This window comes from Gekko japonicus, unplaced genomic scaffold, assembly GCF_001447785.1.
Source record: "Gekko japonicus isolate JY-2015 unplaced genomic scaffold, Gekko_japonicus_V1.1 scaffold3439, whole genome shotgun sequence".
Taxonomy (NCBI): Eukaryota; Metazoa; Chordata; class Lepidosauria; order Squamata; family Gekkonidae; genus Gekko; species Gekko japonicus.
In genome coordinates this window covers 75346-89738 of record NW_015164763.1, presented here as the reverse complement: position 1 = coordinate 89738, position 14393 = coordinate 75346, and the positions used below count along the sequence as shown (strand labels likewise).

At 46.0% G+C, this 14393-nt stretch overlaps 1 protein-coding gene across 3 annotated transcripts in view; it reads right to left on the bottom strand.

The window, feature by feature from the left end:
* Positions 1–11617: 11617 nt before the first annotated feature.
* The window catches only part of LOC107109129 (E3 ubiquitin-protein ligase MARCH8-like), a 37840-nt gene continuing 35064 nt past the window's right edge, over positions 11618–14393 (bottom strand). For all 3 annotated transcript variants that reach the window (XM_015409702.1, XM_015409704.1, XM_015409703.1), the window contains one exon: positions 11618–12778. In XM_015409702.1, coding sequence (XP_015265188.1) covers positions 12474–12778 — 305 coding nt within the window. In that variant the 3' untranslated portion in view covers positions 11618–12473. The remainder of the gene's footprint in view (positions 12779–14393) is intronic.

The following is a 14393-nucleotide window of genomic DNA, read 5'->3' as shown; positions in this document are numbered from 1 at the left end:
GCCCACTACAGCCAAAACCTCTGTGTGTCCGGCTACAGAGGGAAGGCCTGGAGACTCCGAGGCAGGGGGGTCAGGGGGGCCCCTGGAAGGATCGGGGAGGCATTTAAATGCCTCCCCATGCCTTCCCCGGCCTGTCCAAGGGCCGGTTTGCCCAGGCTCCCCACAGCCACAGGGCACCCAGGCAAGCCAAGGGAAGGCATGGGGGTGTGGCCTAACATGTTAATGAGCTGTGCTGCCAGGGGTGTGGCCTAATATGCTAATGGGTTTCTGCTATTGGGTGTGGCCTATTATGCTAATGAGTTCCTGCTGGGCTTTTTCTACAAAAACAGCCCTGCTCATGACTCACTTGGATCCGCTTCCTTTGGCTCCCAATAGCCCTCTGAGACAACAGCACAATGGGAACCTTCCCCGCAAGGCCAAGGGCCAGTCCATCCCTGCCTGCTTGTACTGCACACAAAAAAAGGTTTGCTGCTTCTGAACTGTTCACAGCATCATGTGGAATGGAAAGGGGGGGGAGGTCCCCAAACAGCCCCCGTGTCTGTTTTCAAAAGCTAAGGGCTCAATCGTGCAGCCTGGTAAGTTCTTCTTTTCAAGTTCCTTAAAGCATATGCAAATTTTTCCTCAGCACTGACTACCTCAGATTCCTATTCTACTTCCCCATCTTCTTTCTACACATCTGGTCCTTGGAGGAAAGCTCCAAGATGGTGACTTCAAGAAGGACGCTGGTGGACCTCCTGATGGCACCTGGGTTCTGGCCACTGTGTGACAGAGTGGTGGACTGGATAGGCCTTTGGCCTGATCCAACATGGCTTCTCTTGTGTTCGTATGATACTTGAGCCCCATTTCAGAAATTATGCATCTATTTGAGCTTTCCTGGAGGGCTGACCCACCTGCATCGAAGGCATAGTGCTGATGATGTAGGTCCTTCAGTCTGCACAGGATCTCGGGAGTTCCACTCACTACCATTCACTGCAGGCATCAGAATATGCTTCCAGTTCCAGGGCTAATTTCTTGCTCAAGTTAAACTCTGCACTCTGTACAGATGCAGAGACTCTGTGGCATTGTCTCACTGTGAGGGTCAGGTGCCTTTTCAGCAATGCTCTCTCTAAGCTGTGGAGTCTTGTGAGCAGGGCTTTTTTTGTAGAAAAAGCACAGCAGGAACTCATTAGCATAACAGGCCACACCCAACAGCAGAAACACATTAGTATATTAGGCCACACCCCTGACAGAGCAGCTCATTAGCATATTACGCCACACCCCACATTACCAGAAGTGTGGTCATCCAGCCACACTCACCTTTTGCTTCTTATTCTGTTTACCTTGTTTGTTGTCAAAACCCAGGGCTTTTTTTTGTAGCACCCCCCCCCCCGGCCCGCCTTCAGGTACAAGCTCTCCCTTCTCTGCGAGGACTGATCTGCACACCCCCCCCCCATAGCTAGCAATCCAAAATAATCCATTTCTGTGAAATGACCCCTGCTTGTGAGCAAAAATTCTACTTTATGAGTGACTCGCATTAAAGTTGTGAGCGAGCCATCTGGCAAAAATTAGTTTGCTCAGGAGCCACCCTTCCTGAGGTAAGACAAAAATCTGTGAGCCGGAGGCTAAAAAAAATGTGAGCTAGCTCACACTCACTCAGTTTAGAGGGAACACTGCTTCCCAGCTCCCCGCCCCGCCTGTCGCACCTTCCAGTAGCGGTGACCAAGCTGATTTTAGTTATGGTGTGGGTTATGATTGTGAGTGGTCAGTAAGGCAATTTTAATGAATAACTCTGCCGAATTACATGCTGCTAGTAGAGAAAGAGCCTTGGGAGGGAGAGTAAGGCTCTGAGGTACTTTCCACTCCTCCCCCCCCCCTCTCCTTCAGTGATTCACACCCAGGCCTTCCTTTCACAACAGAAAGAGATTAGTTTATTGTCTCTGAGGCAAGTTACAGCAAGGGAGAGCGGAGCCCTGCTTTAGCCAGTTACACTTTCACATACCCACACCTTTACGGCACTGAAATGGTTTTCTGTTAAGGAGAGAGGAAGAATGATTTTATTTGGAACTCCTTAAACCCAAGAATCAGCTTGTCTCTTGGGATAGTTCCCTAAATCCCCTCGCAAGTCCCTAACCTACTCTTTCTCTGAGGTAACACAGGATACCTGCTCTATTCCTGCCTCTTTACCGGCCCCCGAGCCCCGTCTACCTTTGCCATAGATATCCGGGTTCTTTCTCTTCACCCAGTGAAGCCTAGCTACCTAATTATCCTCCTGGTATAGTCCCCCCCCCCCGTTTCTCTGTGGCTTCCCCAAACCCTCTCTGAGGCGCTGACAGACTTTCCCTCCATTTTGCTCTCCTCTCCACGCCCCCTCCTGAGTTTCCGCAGCCTCTCATTGGCTGATGCCATGTCTGCCTACCCCCCCCCTTCGCAGGGATTTCCTGGGATGCCTGGAGGTCAGAACTAGAAGCTGCCCACCATACCCACGTCTTCTAGAGCAGTGATGGCGAACCTTTTAGAGACCGAGTGCCCAAACTGTGACCCAAAACCCACTTATTTATCGCAAAGTGCCAACATGGCAATTGAACATGAATACTGAGGTTTTACTTTAGAAAGAACAACTCATACCTTAACTTAAGATGATCCAAAAAAAGGAAGGAAAGCAAATGCTTTCATTTACTTAAAGTTATCTGGCAGAGAACTCGATACTTTAATGATGGTATGGGCCCGGCTGGGGCGATGGCACACGTGCCCACAGAGAGGGCTCTGAGTGCCACCTCTGGCACCCGTGCCATAGGTTCGCCACCACTGTTCTAGAGCAAGAGGCCTGGTGCTGCACTCGGCTTGTACCCGGGGCAGTGTTCCCTCTAAGCTGAGTTCGTGTGAGCGAGCTCACCGTTTTTTAGCCTCCAGCTCACAGGTTTTTGCCTTCGCTCAGGAAGGATGGCTCCAGAGCAAACTCATTTATGCAGCAGCCAAATCACTCGGTCACAACTTTAATGCCACTAGCTCACAAAGTAGAATTTTTGCTCACAAGGCTCCAGAGCTTAGAGGGAGCACAGCCCAGAGGCTAGGGTTACCACAGATGTCCTCTTTTTTTGGTGTCCATCCTCTTTGGACTTTTAAAAAAATAACAGATGAAAATGTCCTCTTTTTGGGTTGGGAGGCTGAGCCTGTTTTGCCCTCTAATCCCCCAGTGGAGGCAAGTTTCAGCTTAAATAGTAGAGGCATTTAAAAATTAGATTTGTCATAGTAGGACCCCGGTCAAACGTGGGGGGGAGGCGTGGCTATTTGCGCCGTCGCATTCTGATCAACCATTATGCGATCAGATGCGATGGTGGCACACAGGGGTTTTGTCCTTTGGTGTGCGCTGCAAAGAGGACGGCCAGAGGGAATAGGCGTGCGCCGGTGCGATCACACTGAACGAGCTTGTCTGCAGCCCATGGCAAACCATTTGCTAGTAGATCTTTGCAGGTACTTTTTAACTGAGCATCTTCGGCAGTGTGCCACGGGTTGGCCACGGGTGCACTACACTTCCCAGATATTGCGGTGTGATCACGCCCTGAAAATCCACCCAGCATTTGTGGCTCTCCCACGGCAAATTCGGTGTGTGAACGGGGCCTAGGGTTGCCATCTTCCAGGTGGTGACTGGAGATCTCCTGGGGCCACAATTGATCTCCAGGTGACAAAAGACCAGTTCACTTTGAGAAAATGGCTGCTTTGGAAGGTGAACTCTATGGCATGATACCCCGTGGTAGTCCCTTCCCTCCTCGAACCCCCCCCACCCAAATCTCCAGGTAAATGCTCCCTCTAAACTGTGGAGTCTTGTGAGCAAAAATTGTACTTTGTGAGTTACTGGCATTAAAGTTGTGAGCGAGCGATTTGGTTCCTGCATCAATTAGTTTGCTCTGGAGCCCTCCTTCCTGAGCCAAGACAAAAATGTGTGAGCCGGAGGCTAAAAAACTGTGAGCTAGCTCTCACTAACTCAGCTTAGAGGGAACACTGCCCCTCATCACCTCTTTTCTTTGCCTTTTATATGTAGCTCTCCAGCCACACCTATATCTAGGGTTACCAGCTCCAGGTTCAGAAATACCTGGAGATTCTGGGGGTGGAACCTGAGGAGAGTGGGGTTTGGGGAGGGCAGGAACTTCAATGGAGTATAATGCCATAGATGGTCCACCTTGCAAGGCGACCATTTTCTCCAGGGGGCCTGATCTCTGTTGGCTGGAGCTATAACAGCAGGGAATCCCCAGCCACCACCTAGAAGTTGGCAACCCTACTAATAAGCCTAGCTACCTAGGCCATAACAATTCCCAGCGAGAGAGACCATACGCTCATATGCTTTGAAAGCAACTTAAGAGCTCTCCTTCACTGCCCTGTTCTCATTCTCCAATCTCTCTGAGGTTAATCACTGACGGATGAGAATGTTCACAAGTATCCAGCCTGAGGACAGGCATCTCACATTTCTTTCCCAATAGAAGTAATCACATTCCCAGTGAGAAAAACAGTATGCATGGGAAAACCAAGAAGTGGATACGTCCTTGTGGCAAACCTCACCTTTGGGTAAGCGGCCAGCCAAGGCACTTCTGCAGCATGGTCATACATCACTGTTGCTTGGCCTACAGACAGCTGCTCACATCTACAAGAGGAAAGTGCTGGCGCTGCCGCAGGACCCTCTTGTAGCTTAATGCAGGCAAGGAGACAACAGAAGGCAGGATTCTTAACATCAGGTTTTATTCTTCTGTCCCTCTTATAGCACCTGCTCTTTTCTCCTCCATCTTTGTTCTTCCGTTCTGTTCTGCTCTCTGCTCCCACTAAAGGGCCTCGTCTGCCCTGCAGTGCACTACCGTCTCCCTAATGGGACAAACTTCTAAACTTCAGCAATGAAATAAACTTGAAAACAACAGTTAAACACAACAAATCCTCACCAGAGGCTGGAAACTCAATTGCTGATGAACTGAGGAAGCCTATGGCTGTTTAACAGAGAGGGGGGAAGGTGTGCTCAGAAGCACTCTCATCTTCGTAAGGGGAGAACTGGGACTGTTGTGCTGAAACCACATGTGATTGGAATCCAACCGTTGAATACTGCAATAGTGTAGTGGTTAAAGTGTGCAGATTCTAATCTGGGAGAACCGGGTTTGATTCCCCACTCCTCCACTCGCACCTGCTGGATGACCTTGGACAAGCCATAGTTCTGACAAGAGCTGTCCTTGAAAGAGCGGGTTCTGTCAGAGCTCTCTCAGCCCCGCCTACCTCACAAGGTGCCTGTTGTGGGGAGGGGAAGGGAAAGGAGTTTGTAAGCCGCTCTGAGACACCTTTGGGTAGTGAAGGGTGGGGTATAAATCCAATCTCTTCTTCTTCTTTTACCTCACAGGGTGCCTGTTGTGGGGAAGGGGAGGGAAAGGAGTTTGTAAGCCGCTCTGAGACACCTTTGGGTAGTGAAGGGTGGGGTATAAATCCAAAGTCGTCGTCTTCTCCTCTGAGAACTGCTTCTCTTTATGAGCAGTTTCCACCACTCCCCTTAACCCTCCCGGTCTATTTTACTGATATATCAGATTTTCGAGTACAGAAAGGCCTTTACTAAGGCACATCTGGATATTTTACAATTGGCAGTGGCAAGAGGCCATTATAAGGGAAACCTCATAAAATGAGCAAGCCTGCTCCTGCAACTATAGGTCCATGGAGGATCTGGCTTGTGTGTTTTTCTTTGGTGCCGACAATTGGCAGTGGCAAGAGGCCATTATAAGGGGAACCTCATAAAATGAGGAAGCCTGCTCCTGCAACTATAGGTCTTGTGTGTTTTTCTTTGGTGCCCAAGATTCGCAGACCATGAAACATATTGTAGGATTATTTTATCATGATGTTCAGGGAGGTTAGACCAGAGAAAACTGGTGATATAACACTGGCAGATAGAGACAAATGGGTAACACTGCAGTTGGCAAAGTTTGTGGCCCGGGTTATAAAGATACAGTCAAAACCTTCTAATGAAAGTCTGGTCAATGAATAGTTCACTAGCTTTACCTTAGATATCACTCATTATTAAAGGAATAGTGAGTTACTGTTAATTCTGCTTCCTTTAGCTACAGAGGTTATGTTTTAAAAGTTTATCATGTATTTTAACCTCATAATGGCTATTTTATGGATTGATACTGTGATCATGTTAATTCTGCTTCCTTTAGCTACAGAGGTTATGTTTTAAAAGTTTTAACCGCATAATGGCTATTTTAGGGATTGATACTGTGATCATATTGTTTGTTGTTTTGCTATGGTTTTGAGCTACTGCAATAAAATGAACTGGGATACCTATTTGTAGGGGATATTATAACTGTAGCTCCTGTATTGGCAGGAACTTGGACTAGATGACTCTTATATGGTCCCTTTGAACTCTGAAATTAAATAAATGATTTGCCCCTTGAGGCTGATAGATCCCGTGAGATTCTAATATGCCCCAGGGGATTTTAGAAGCTTTGGTCTTTGGTAGGCACCTGGAAAGACAGGCTTACCTCCCACTGTGCTTTCTCACCTTCATGGAGGATTCCCATGCACTGAATGTCCTCAGATCTGAGGGATCTGATGAAAGGTTGGGACAACTAGAGCAAGCATGGTGAAAAGCATGTTCCAAATCTGACAGAATATGTTTTAAAGCTACTTTGAAAGCCTGCAAGGTAGTAGTGAATGTGATAGCAGCAAGGAAATCTCATTGCTAGTATTACACTGGCTGAATCATAGCCATCTCAACTAATTCACAGTGATTCAGACTTTGATGAGTTCTAAAACATGAATCATAGATGGATAGGATTTTGGTATTTAGAAGAGATTGGATTTATACCCTGCCCTTCACTCGGAGTCTCAGAGTGGCTTACAAACTCCTTCCCCTTCTCCTCCCCTCCCCACAACAGACGCCCTGTGAGGTAGGTGGGGCTGAGAGAGCTCTCTCTCGAGGACTGCCCTGGAGAGAACAGCCCTGAGAAAACTTGTGACTGGCCCAAGGTCACACCAGCAGCTGCAAGTGGGGGATCAAGCCCCGTTCTCCCAGATTAGAGTCCGCGCACTTAACCATTACACCAAACTGGCTATCTAGCTGTGATGTTTTTAGATGGCCCTTTGCTGATCAGATCTCTCAGATCTGAAGTGACCTGGATGCTGACTTATTGATGGGTTTTGTGGTGGGGGAGACTGCTGCCCTCTCTGGTCCCTTTCGTATTAATCCTTTCAGTCTTCTCCCTGAGGGTTGTCAATTGAGCTCTGTGTGAACTGCTACCTGCAGTTCAAAGCCTTGTGCAGAATGACTTATGAAATCTTGCAAGACGTCACTGCATGTAGTATGGGGAACTATGAGCCCCTCAATAGCCCTGGGAATTTTCCCTGAAGTGCTTAAGAAAGCAGTAATAAGACATGTATTGACAAAGTTTGCATTGGGTGCTCATGTGTTGGGCAGCAACTAGGCCATTCTGTAATTCGCCCTTTTGAGCCAAGATTATGGAATGGACTGTGACTGAGTGGTTACATAACTGGATAAAGGTATTTACCCCTGACTTGTTTGAATCTGGTTTCAGGCCTGGCTTTGGCATAGAGACTGCTTTGATGAACAATCTTCATTTGCCGCTAACATAGGGGAAATGCCTCCCTGCTGGAATTCCTGGACATATTGACCATTTCGATATGGATGGTCACTGACTCCTGATGGAGCTCTCTTTGTGATTTGTTGCTTCTTCTCAAGAAGCAACAACCACCACAGGATACAGTAAAGTTAAGCCATACTAGTGTGTGTGTGTGTGTGTGTGTGTGTGTGTGTGTGTGTGTGTGTGTGTGTGTGTGTGAGAGAGAGAGAGAGAGAGAGAGAGAGAGAGAGAGAGCGCACAAACCACTTTTCCTTGTTTTGTTAAAATGGTGGATGGCGGCTTCTCAACTCCAGATTCTCTTTCCCCCACAGACAACTACCCTGTCCTTAGCAGCATTTGAGCAGTGGCTGCACTCCCAGGCACTTTTCATGCGTAGAAGTAGCTGTTGCAGTGGCACTCATCACTTAGCTTCCTTGAGCACGCCAATGTCACTGAGGGAAAACAAAGATCAAGGTGAGCAGGGGCTATTCCCTTCCTCTGCACGAGTTGGCCACGCCCACTACAGCCAAAACCTCTGTGTGCGTGGCTACGGAGGGAAGGCCTGGAGAGCGACCCCCGGCGATTCCGAGGTGGGCAGGCCAGGGCCCCCCTGGAAGGATCGGGGAGGCATTTCAATGGAGGGGGGGGATTTCCCAGGCTCCCTGCAGCCACGGGGCACCCAGGCAAGCCAAGGGAAGGCACGGGGTGTGGCCTAATATGCTAATGAGCTGCACTGTCAGGGATGTGGCCTAATATGCCTATGAGTTTCTGCTGTTGGGTGTGGCCTATTATGCTAATGAGTTGCTGCTGGGCTTTTTCTACAAAAAAAGCCCTGACGAGCACCATCTGACACCAGCGACTTGGGCACAAAGCTGGATCATATTAGGAACATTACGGGCATGTTCAGACGGGCCATTTGAGCCGGTATACGTGCCGGATACAAACAGACTATTTACACGCGATCACACAGCCAACATCTACCTCCCGTCCCTAGCCGTTGCCAACCGGCTCAAAACTGCTTTAACCTGGAGTATTTTGCTACCAGGTCCCCAAGTGGTGTTTTCCTGCTGCTCCGGTTCCAGCCGCATTTTCCCCGTGTGATCGGTCCTCCGCCGGTGTACAGCCACTTCCTGTTCCCCGCTCGAAAGCTGCCCGAGGCTTCTGCTTTTCGCCCATTTTTTTTTCCGCGGTGGCAATATGCGCTTGGGCGGAGCTTCACCCTGGCGCGCTTGGGCGGAGCTTCGCCCTGGCGTTAAACGGTGCCTAGTTTTAGCCTTTAGTCGAGTCCGGGACCTCACGGAGGCCAGTTTCAGTTTAAAAGTTTAAAGGGAGGTGTTGGCTTCAGGGCATGCTTTGGCAGGATACGTTGTTCTGTGCATGCGCAAACTGTGAATTTTTTTAAAAAACGCAAATGCGCGCTGCTGCGCACCTGTAGTGTGGACGCCCAGGAGCAATGTGCTGCACGTTGAGAGAGGTACGTGTGACTGCGCTCATCCCAGATAAAATATAGTCTGGCCAGAACCGGAGCAGTTTAAACCGCTTCGGCAAGCTGTCTGACCGCACCCGCTGAATTCGTTGTTCCCAAAAAAAGAACAGTCAGATGTGAGTGCATACAGTGCCAACACAGCAGTTTGAAGCTGAAGTACTTATGGGAGGGGGGATGTCCAACCCTCTTTTATTCCAGAAGTATTAGTAATAGAACATTTCATCTCAGATACAGTTTGTTTGCAAGGAAAGCATTTTGCGCCACTTGCATGTTATAAAAACTTTTTATTGCTGCAGTTAATAACTTCTGTGTTTAACACAAATGACAAGTACAGTTTAAAAAACTGCTCCTACTGCCCAGCAACAGTGAGTAATACTGTGACAATGAGAAGCTCTCAGCAAAGGACGCTAAAACTGCAAAGTTACTAGAATTTTTACACAGGACAAAAATTCTGGACTGTAAAATGCCTTGTAGAAAGTGTTAACTATATGCCAGTGTAAAGCAATATACAATAATTTAGCTACAAAACATTTTTTAAAGTACAATGTTCATTGCAAATATTTGTTATTATCCTATAAACACAAGCTATGTTTCAGCACTTCACTGGATTATCCAGCGGCTGTCAAATGTCAAAGTTTAAAAAGGTCTCACTGAAAATATCTGCATATTTAGCAGCAACGGTTTTGCAAGTATTCACACCTGGGTCCCTGAAATAAGTAGTGAATCAGAAGTAGTGGGTTTGTAAACCAGAGATTTCGCCAGTGTTCAAGTAAACTCCATGTTGATAAGTGGATCCCAAAGCCCAGATCTTCAGATCCAGCTTGTGTGCAAGAGTAAGGACACCTATAAAACAGGCAATGGAAACTGAGCACCAAGACCAGAGGGGGGGGCACATGAGGGTGCCATGACAGCGCAAGCCCCAGGAACTGATGCTCTGCCACAAGAGTCCTGTTACTGCAGCGTGGTGATGAACAGAATGGCACTCGTGGTTTTATGTGGCAGCCCAAGCCTTTTTTCTAGTGGCAAACCTTGCCGTTCGGTCCTTACTCTTGAAAGCAAACGTACAAGAACTGGACGCTGCATATCAACTCAAAATGATGGGAACAAAAAGAATTGCAACAGTAGGCATTCCTCTGATCTTACATATTCCCAGATACCTCAGAAAGAGTGTAATGTAACCCATCTGGCTTTTTTGTTCACTGTACACCTTCACTGCAGTGCAGCAACTAGCACGGGTTCCAGAATCCTCTCAATAATGTAAAGGTGAATAGTCAGCTGGTTCTTGCTGGTTAATGTTCTGCCCGTGCTTATATAGGCTTATGAGACTTTTTTGATATTTTATCCAACCTGAGTACATTGTCTCATTTTATCTGACGGGGAAAAAAAGGTTATTTGGACTCCAGCGTGACAGAAGGGAACAAGTCCATGTAATTGCACTTTGGGATGCACAAGACCTAGGCTAGTCCAAGAGAAAAAGGCAGATTTGTGGAAGGAATCGTTAGCCTGCACATCCTGCGAAAGGATGAGGTATCATGGCAACCCCAGAAACAAAATGGAACGACTCAACAGATTATCATACTTCCAAAGCTGGTGAAACTACCATCCTAGTACCAGGCCACTGGAGGCCCCAGGCCCACGCATACATACATACAAAGAACCAATTCTCTACGATGTCTGCACTACCTCTTTTGTGTGCCTGTTTCAAGATCAATCCACTCATTTTTTAAATGTTTAAAATCTGCTGTAACAGATGATCATGAGGCTTTTCACAATTCAGTTTTGAGGGTCTATTACAGCATTTAATTTTGTATTTTTTTGGAAGAACTTTTGATTTGCAGCAATAATTTGGAATATCAAAGCAAGTTTTTTAAAAAGGGTTTTCATTCAGAGTTTAATGGGCCCAAATGAATCAAACTATTTTTTCAGACATGATAAAGGATCCTAATTTTTGACAGTATTTTGTATGATTATACTGATATTTCTTTCTTTACTTTTATATTTTGTATGTTTATGCCTGTGTTTTTCAACTTAAACTAAGATTTATAAATGATTGTAAAGGACCCTAGAGGACATCTAATGGCTTTTATTGTCCATTTAGGCAGCTCGTTCGATTTACCTGTCAAAAATCTGAACTTTTGGTCCTAAACAGGTTAGTAGCTTCACTCCCCCATACAAAAAAATTAAAATCAATGGTACGTGCTTGTAAAACTTTGTCTTGAAATTCCCAGATGGAATTGACAGATGACACAGACACGGTATTACAACTCAAGTGGTCTGCTCTGGTATGTACAGGGGAAAATGTATATTAAGGATATATGTTGCGCTTTCAAATGAACCTTAACTCTTAAAACAAGCCAATCAGAACACTGAGACTATTTTACATATTGAAACACTTCATCTGCTTATGGTTACATCCATTACTGTCTGTGTTTCAAAAGATGAGAGTCTTTGAAAAATCTGTTCCTAAAAAAAATAATAATCCAAGATAGCATTAGTGCTAGGCTTAAAATGTTTGTGAACATAATACAGACTATGTAATTTAAAAAATGGCAGCTAGTTAGGGTTTATGTTAGCAGTGAAAATTCAAATGAATATGTTTATAAAAGAAAAATGAATTGAAAGCGCTCTATGCTTTGCAATTCACTTTTAAAACTAATGTTTGTTGCAATACTAGGAATAGGCTGGATTTAAAGCTGGAATATAAGAAAGCTCTCTTGCCGTGTGAGAGATCTGTGACTGGATTTTCTAATGTGTCGTGTAGCCTTACAAAGGAGCTGTCTATGCAGGGATTTGGATCAAGGAAGCTGGTGGTAATTCTACCACCAGCACCACCACTCTTCCCTGATCTAAGTCCCTCCTCCTCATGGCTGCTTTTAAAGGCCTAGCTACGTATTGTGAGATTCACTAACAGATCAAGTCTGGTCCTGAGCTGTATAACCTCAGAACTGAAAGGACCTGCTCCTGCCATGCTAGTTTTCTAGGTGCAGGGAGCTTGTGTGTGCATGTGTGTGTATGCATACACACAACGTACAGGCATGCAACTTGAAATGGTACAGCCCAGCAAAGGAGACCTTGTATGAAATGGCTGGATGGGTGCTTTAGCTCTGGGATGCTTCCCACAGTGGACTGAAGCAATTCTTTCATTAAACGTTTCATGCCCCTGCATGCAGTCTGGAATATTTCTGAGAAAGTCCAAAACCTGCCAGTTGTTTAGCTGGAGAGACAATGACAATCGAGTCTCGCATTCATCCCTTACCATGAATCCTCTGATTTCTTATTATTGCAGGCCAACTTGCAGTCATGACAGACTTGATATGTTTCAGGAGTACAGAGGGGGAGGAAAAAAGTTCACCTTTAGACCTTTGCTGAGCAGAGCAGATGGTGCTTGCCCAGATCTTCAAGTATAACGATCAGACATGGAAAATATCTGTTCTGTAGTCTTCACGCTCTGTGTAATGTGAACCATTCGTCTCTGCATGGAGACTTCCGAGTACATCTTTGTTCTCAGTGTTTGGCTCAGCTGCTCCAGATTTTTCAAATGTGCTCTTTTTGCTAGTTTCTGGACAGTTCTGTACATATATTACACGGTTATAAGCCTTAAGTCTTTTCCACAGCTGTACGTAGACTTTGCACTGAAAATACATGAACAGAAGTCCTCCAGTAAAACCAATAGCCACCACCACCAGTTTAGTCCAAAATGGCCACTCAAGAATGCCTGGAGAAAAGAAAAGGGGAAAGAAAGTTTACAGGTTGGCATACTCTGCGTCTGTTAAGTACAGGAGCAACAAGACAAAAATCCTCAGATCCAAGACACTCTGAACTGTGAGGTGCTTTAGATTAAGGTCTGCAAACATTACATAAGCATTTAAAAGGATTGCCCTAAAACAGTTGTGCCAAACAAACATGAATCCTGTGAATTGTACATAAATAATGCCAACTGAGCAAAATTACACATTTTGCATGAAGTAATTCAAGTTTCTGCAATCTGTGGGGAGCAAGAAAATATGCAAAGCACCGAAGACTTGCTTCCTTCAGGCCTGTGCCATTTCACTAAGCATTGCCCTTAGACTTCCAAGATCATTTTATTTTGGCCAAGCAAAATGAAATCTTTAGTTTAACTTGCTGGGTACTACAAGGTACATACACATGAAGCTGCCTTATATTGCATCAGACCATTGGTCTATCAAGGTCAATAAGGTCTCCTCTGTCTGCCATTGGTTCTCCAGGGTTTCAGCTGCAGGTCTACTAACTCAATGTTCCTTAACCTGCAGGTCCTCCGGACCCAAAAGTGGCTTTGCAAAGCCTGTGAAAGTGGATCACAGGGTCTTGCAGTTTTAATGATTTGTGAATGCTTCTTCCCCCCACGTGGGTCCCCATACCAAGCAAATCTGAACTTGTAGGTCTCCATACCAAAAAGGCTGGGGACGACTATGATGACTGATCCTTTCAACAGGAGTTTCTATCAGGGATTAAACCTGTGACCTTCTATACGCAAAACAAATGCTTTGCACTGAGCCACAGTCTCTCCCCTATCTCCACTGACACAGTAAAAAGAAAGTCTACAAGTTCAAGTCTCAGCTAATTCCCTACACCCACTTTTAATATGAGATACCACAACGAAACTTGGTTAAGCGGATGTCAAGAGGTTCAAGTCTGAACCTTGTGGGCCCACAAGGCAATTGTACACAAGTAACCAAGACTGGTGTTTACTTTTTAAAAGAAGTTTTATATAGTTGATCAATATAAGAGATTATTTTATAGCCAACACGTACTCTAAAATCATGCGGCAGGAAAATAAGAAAACTAGCTCAACTGTCTAACACACTTTTAAAACTGCCGTTAGATGGCACAAACCTTAATTTGTGCCATCTAGCAATTGCAATGAAAGCAGGTCATAGTTCAGGCCTTTAGTTCATCAGAATCTCAGCTAGTCTCTCTTCATCAGGGACTTAACTTATAGTTTTTGGCCCAGCAACACCAGATGAGGATGACATCCAATCAGAACATGATCTCAGAAGAAGCCTCTGGAAAATTACCTCATCACCTCAATTCTTCCCCTCCCCTCATGCAGACTGCAGGTTCTCATGAGAAGCTAACTGCCCTGGCCTTGAAGATGGTAAGAACTGTGTAGACCAGGGTTGGCCAAACTGTGGCTTGGGAACCGCGGCTCTTTCACACACATTGTGTGGCTGCCTTCCCCAGCCAGTGTTCTCCTCCCTGGGTAGGCTTGAGGTGGTGGGGGGGAGCAAAGAAAGAAAGCAACTTTAATTTTAAACGTGTTCTCAAAGCCCCCCCCCCCCCGCCCTGGAGCAGGCATTGTTTTTTTTAAT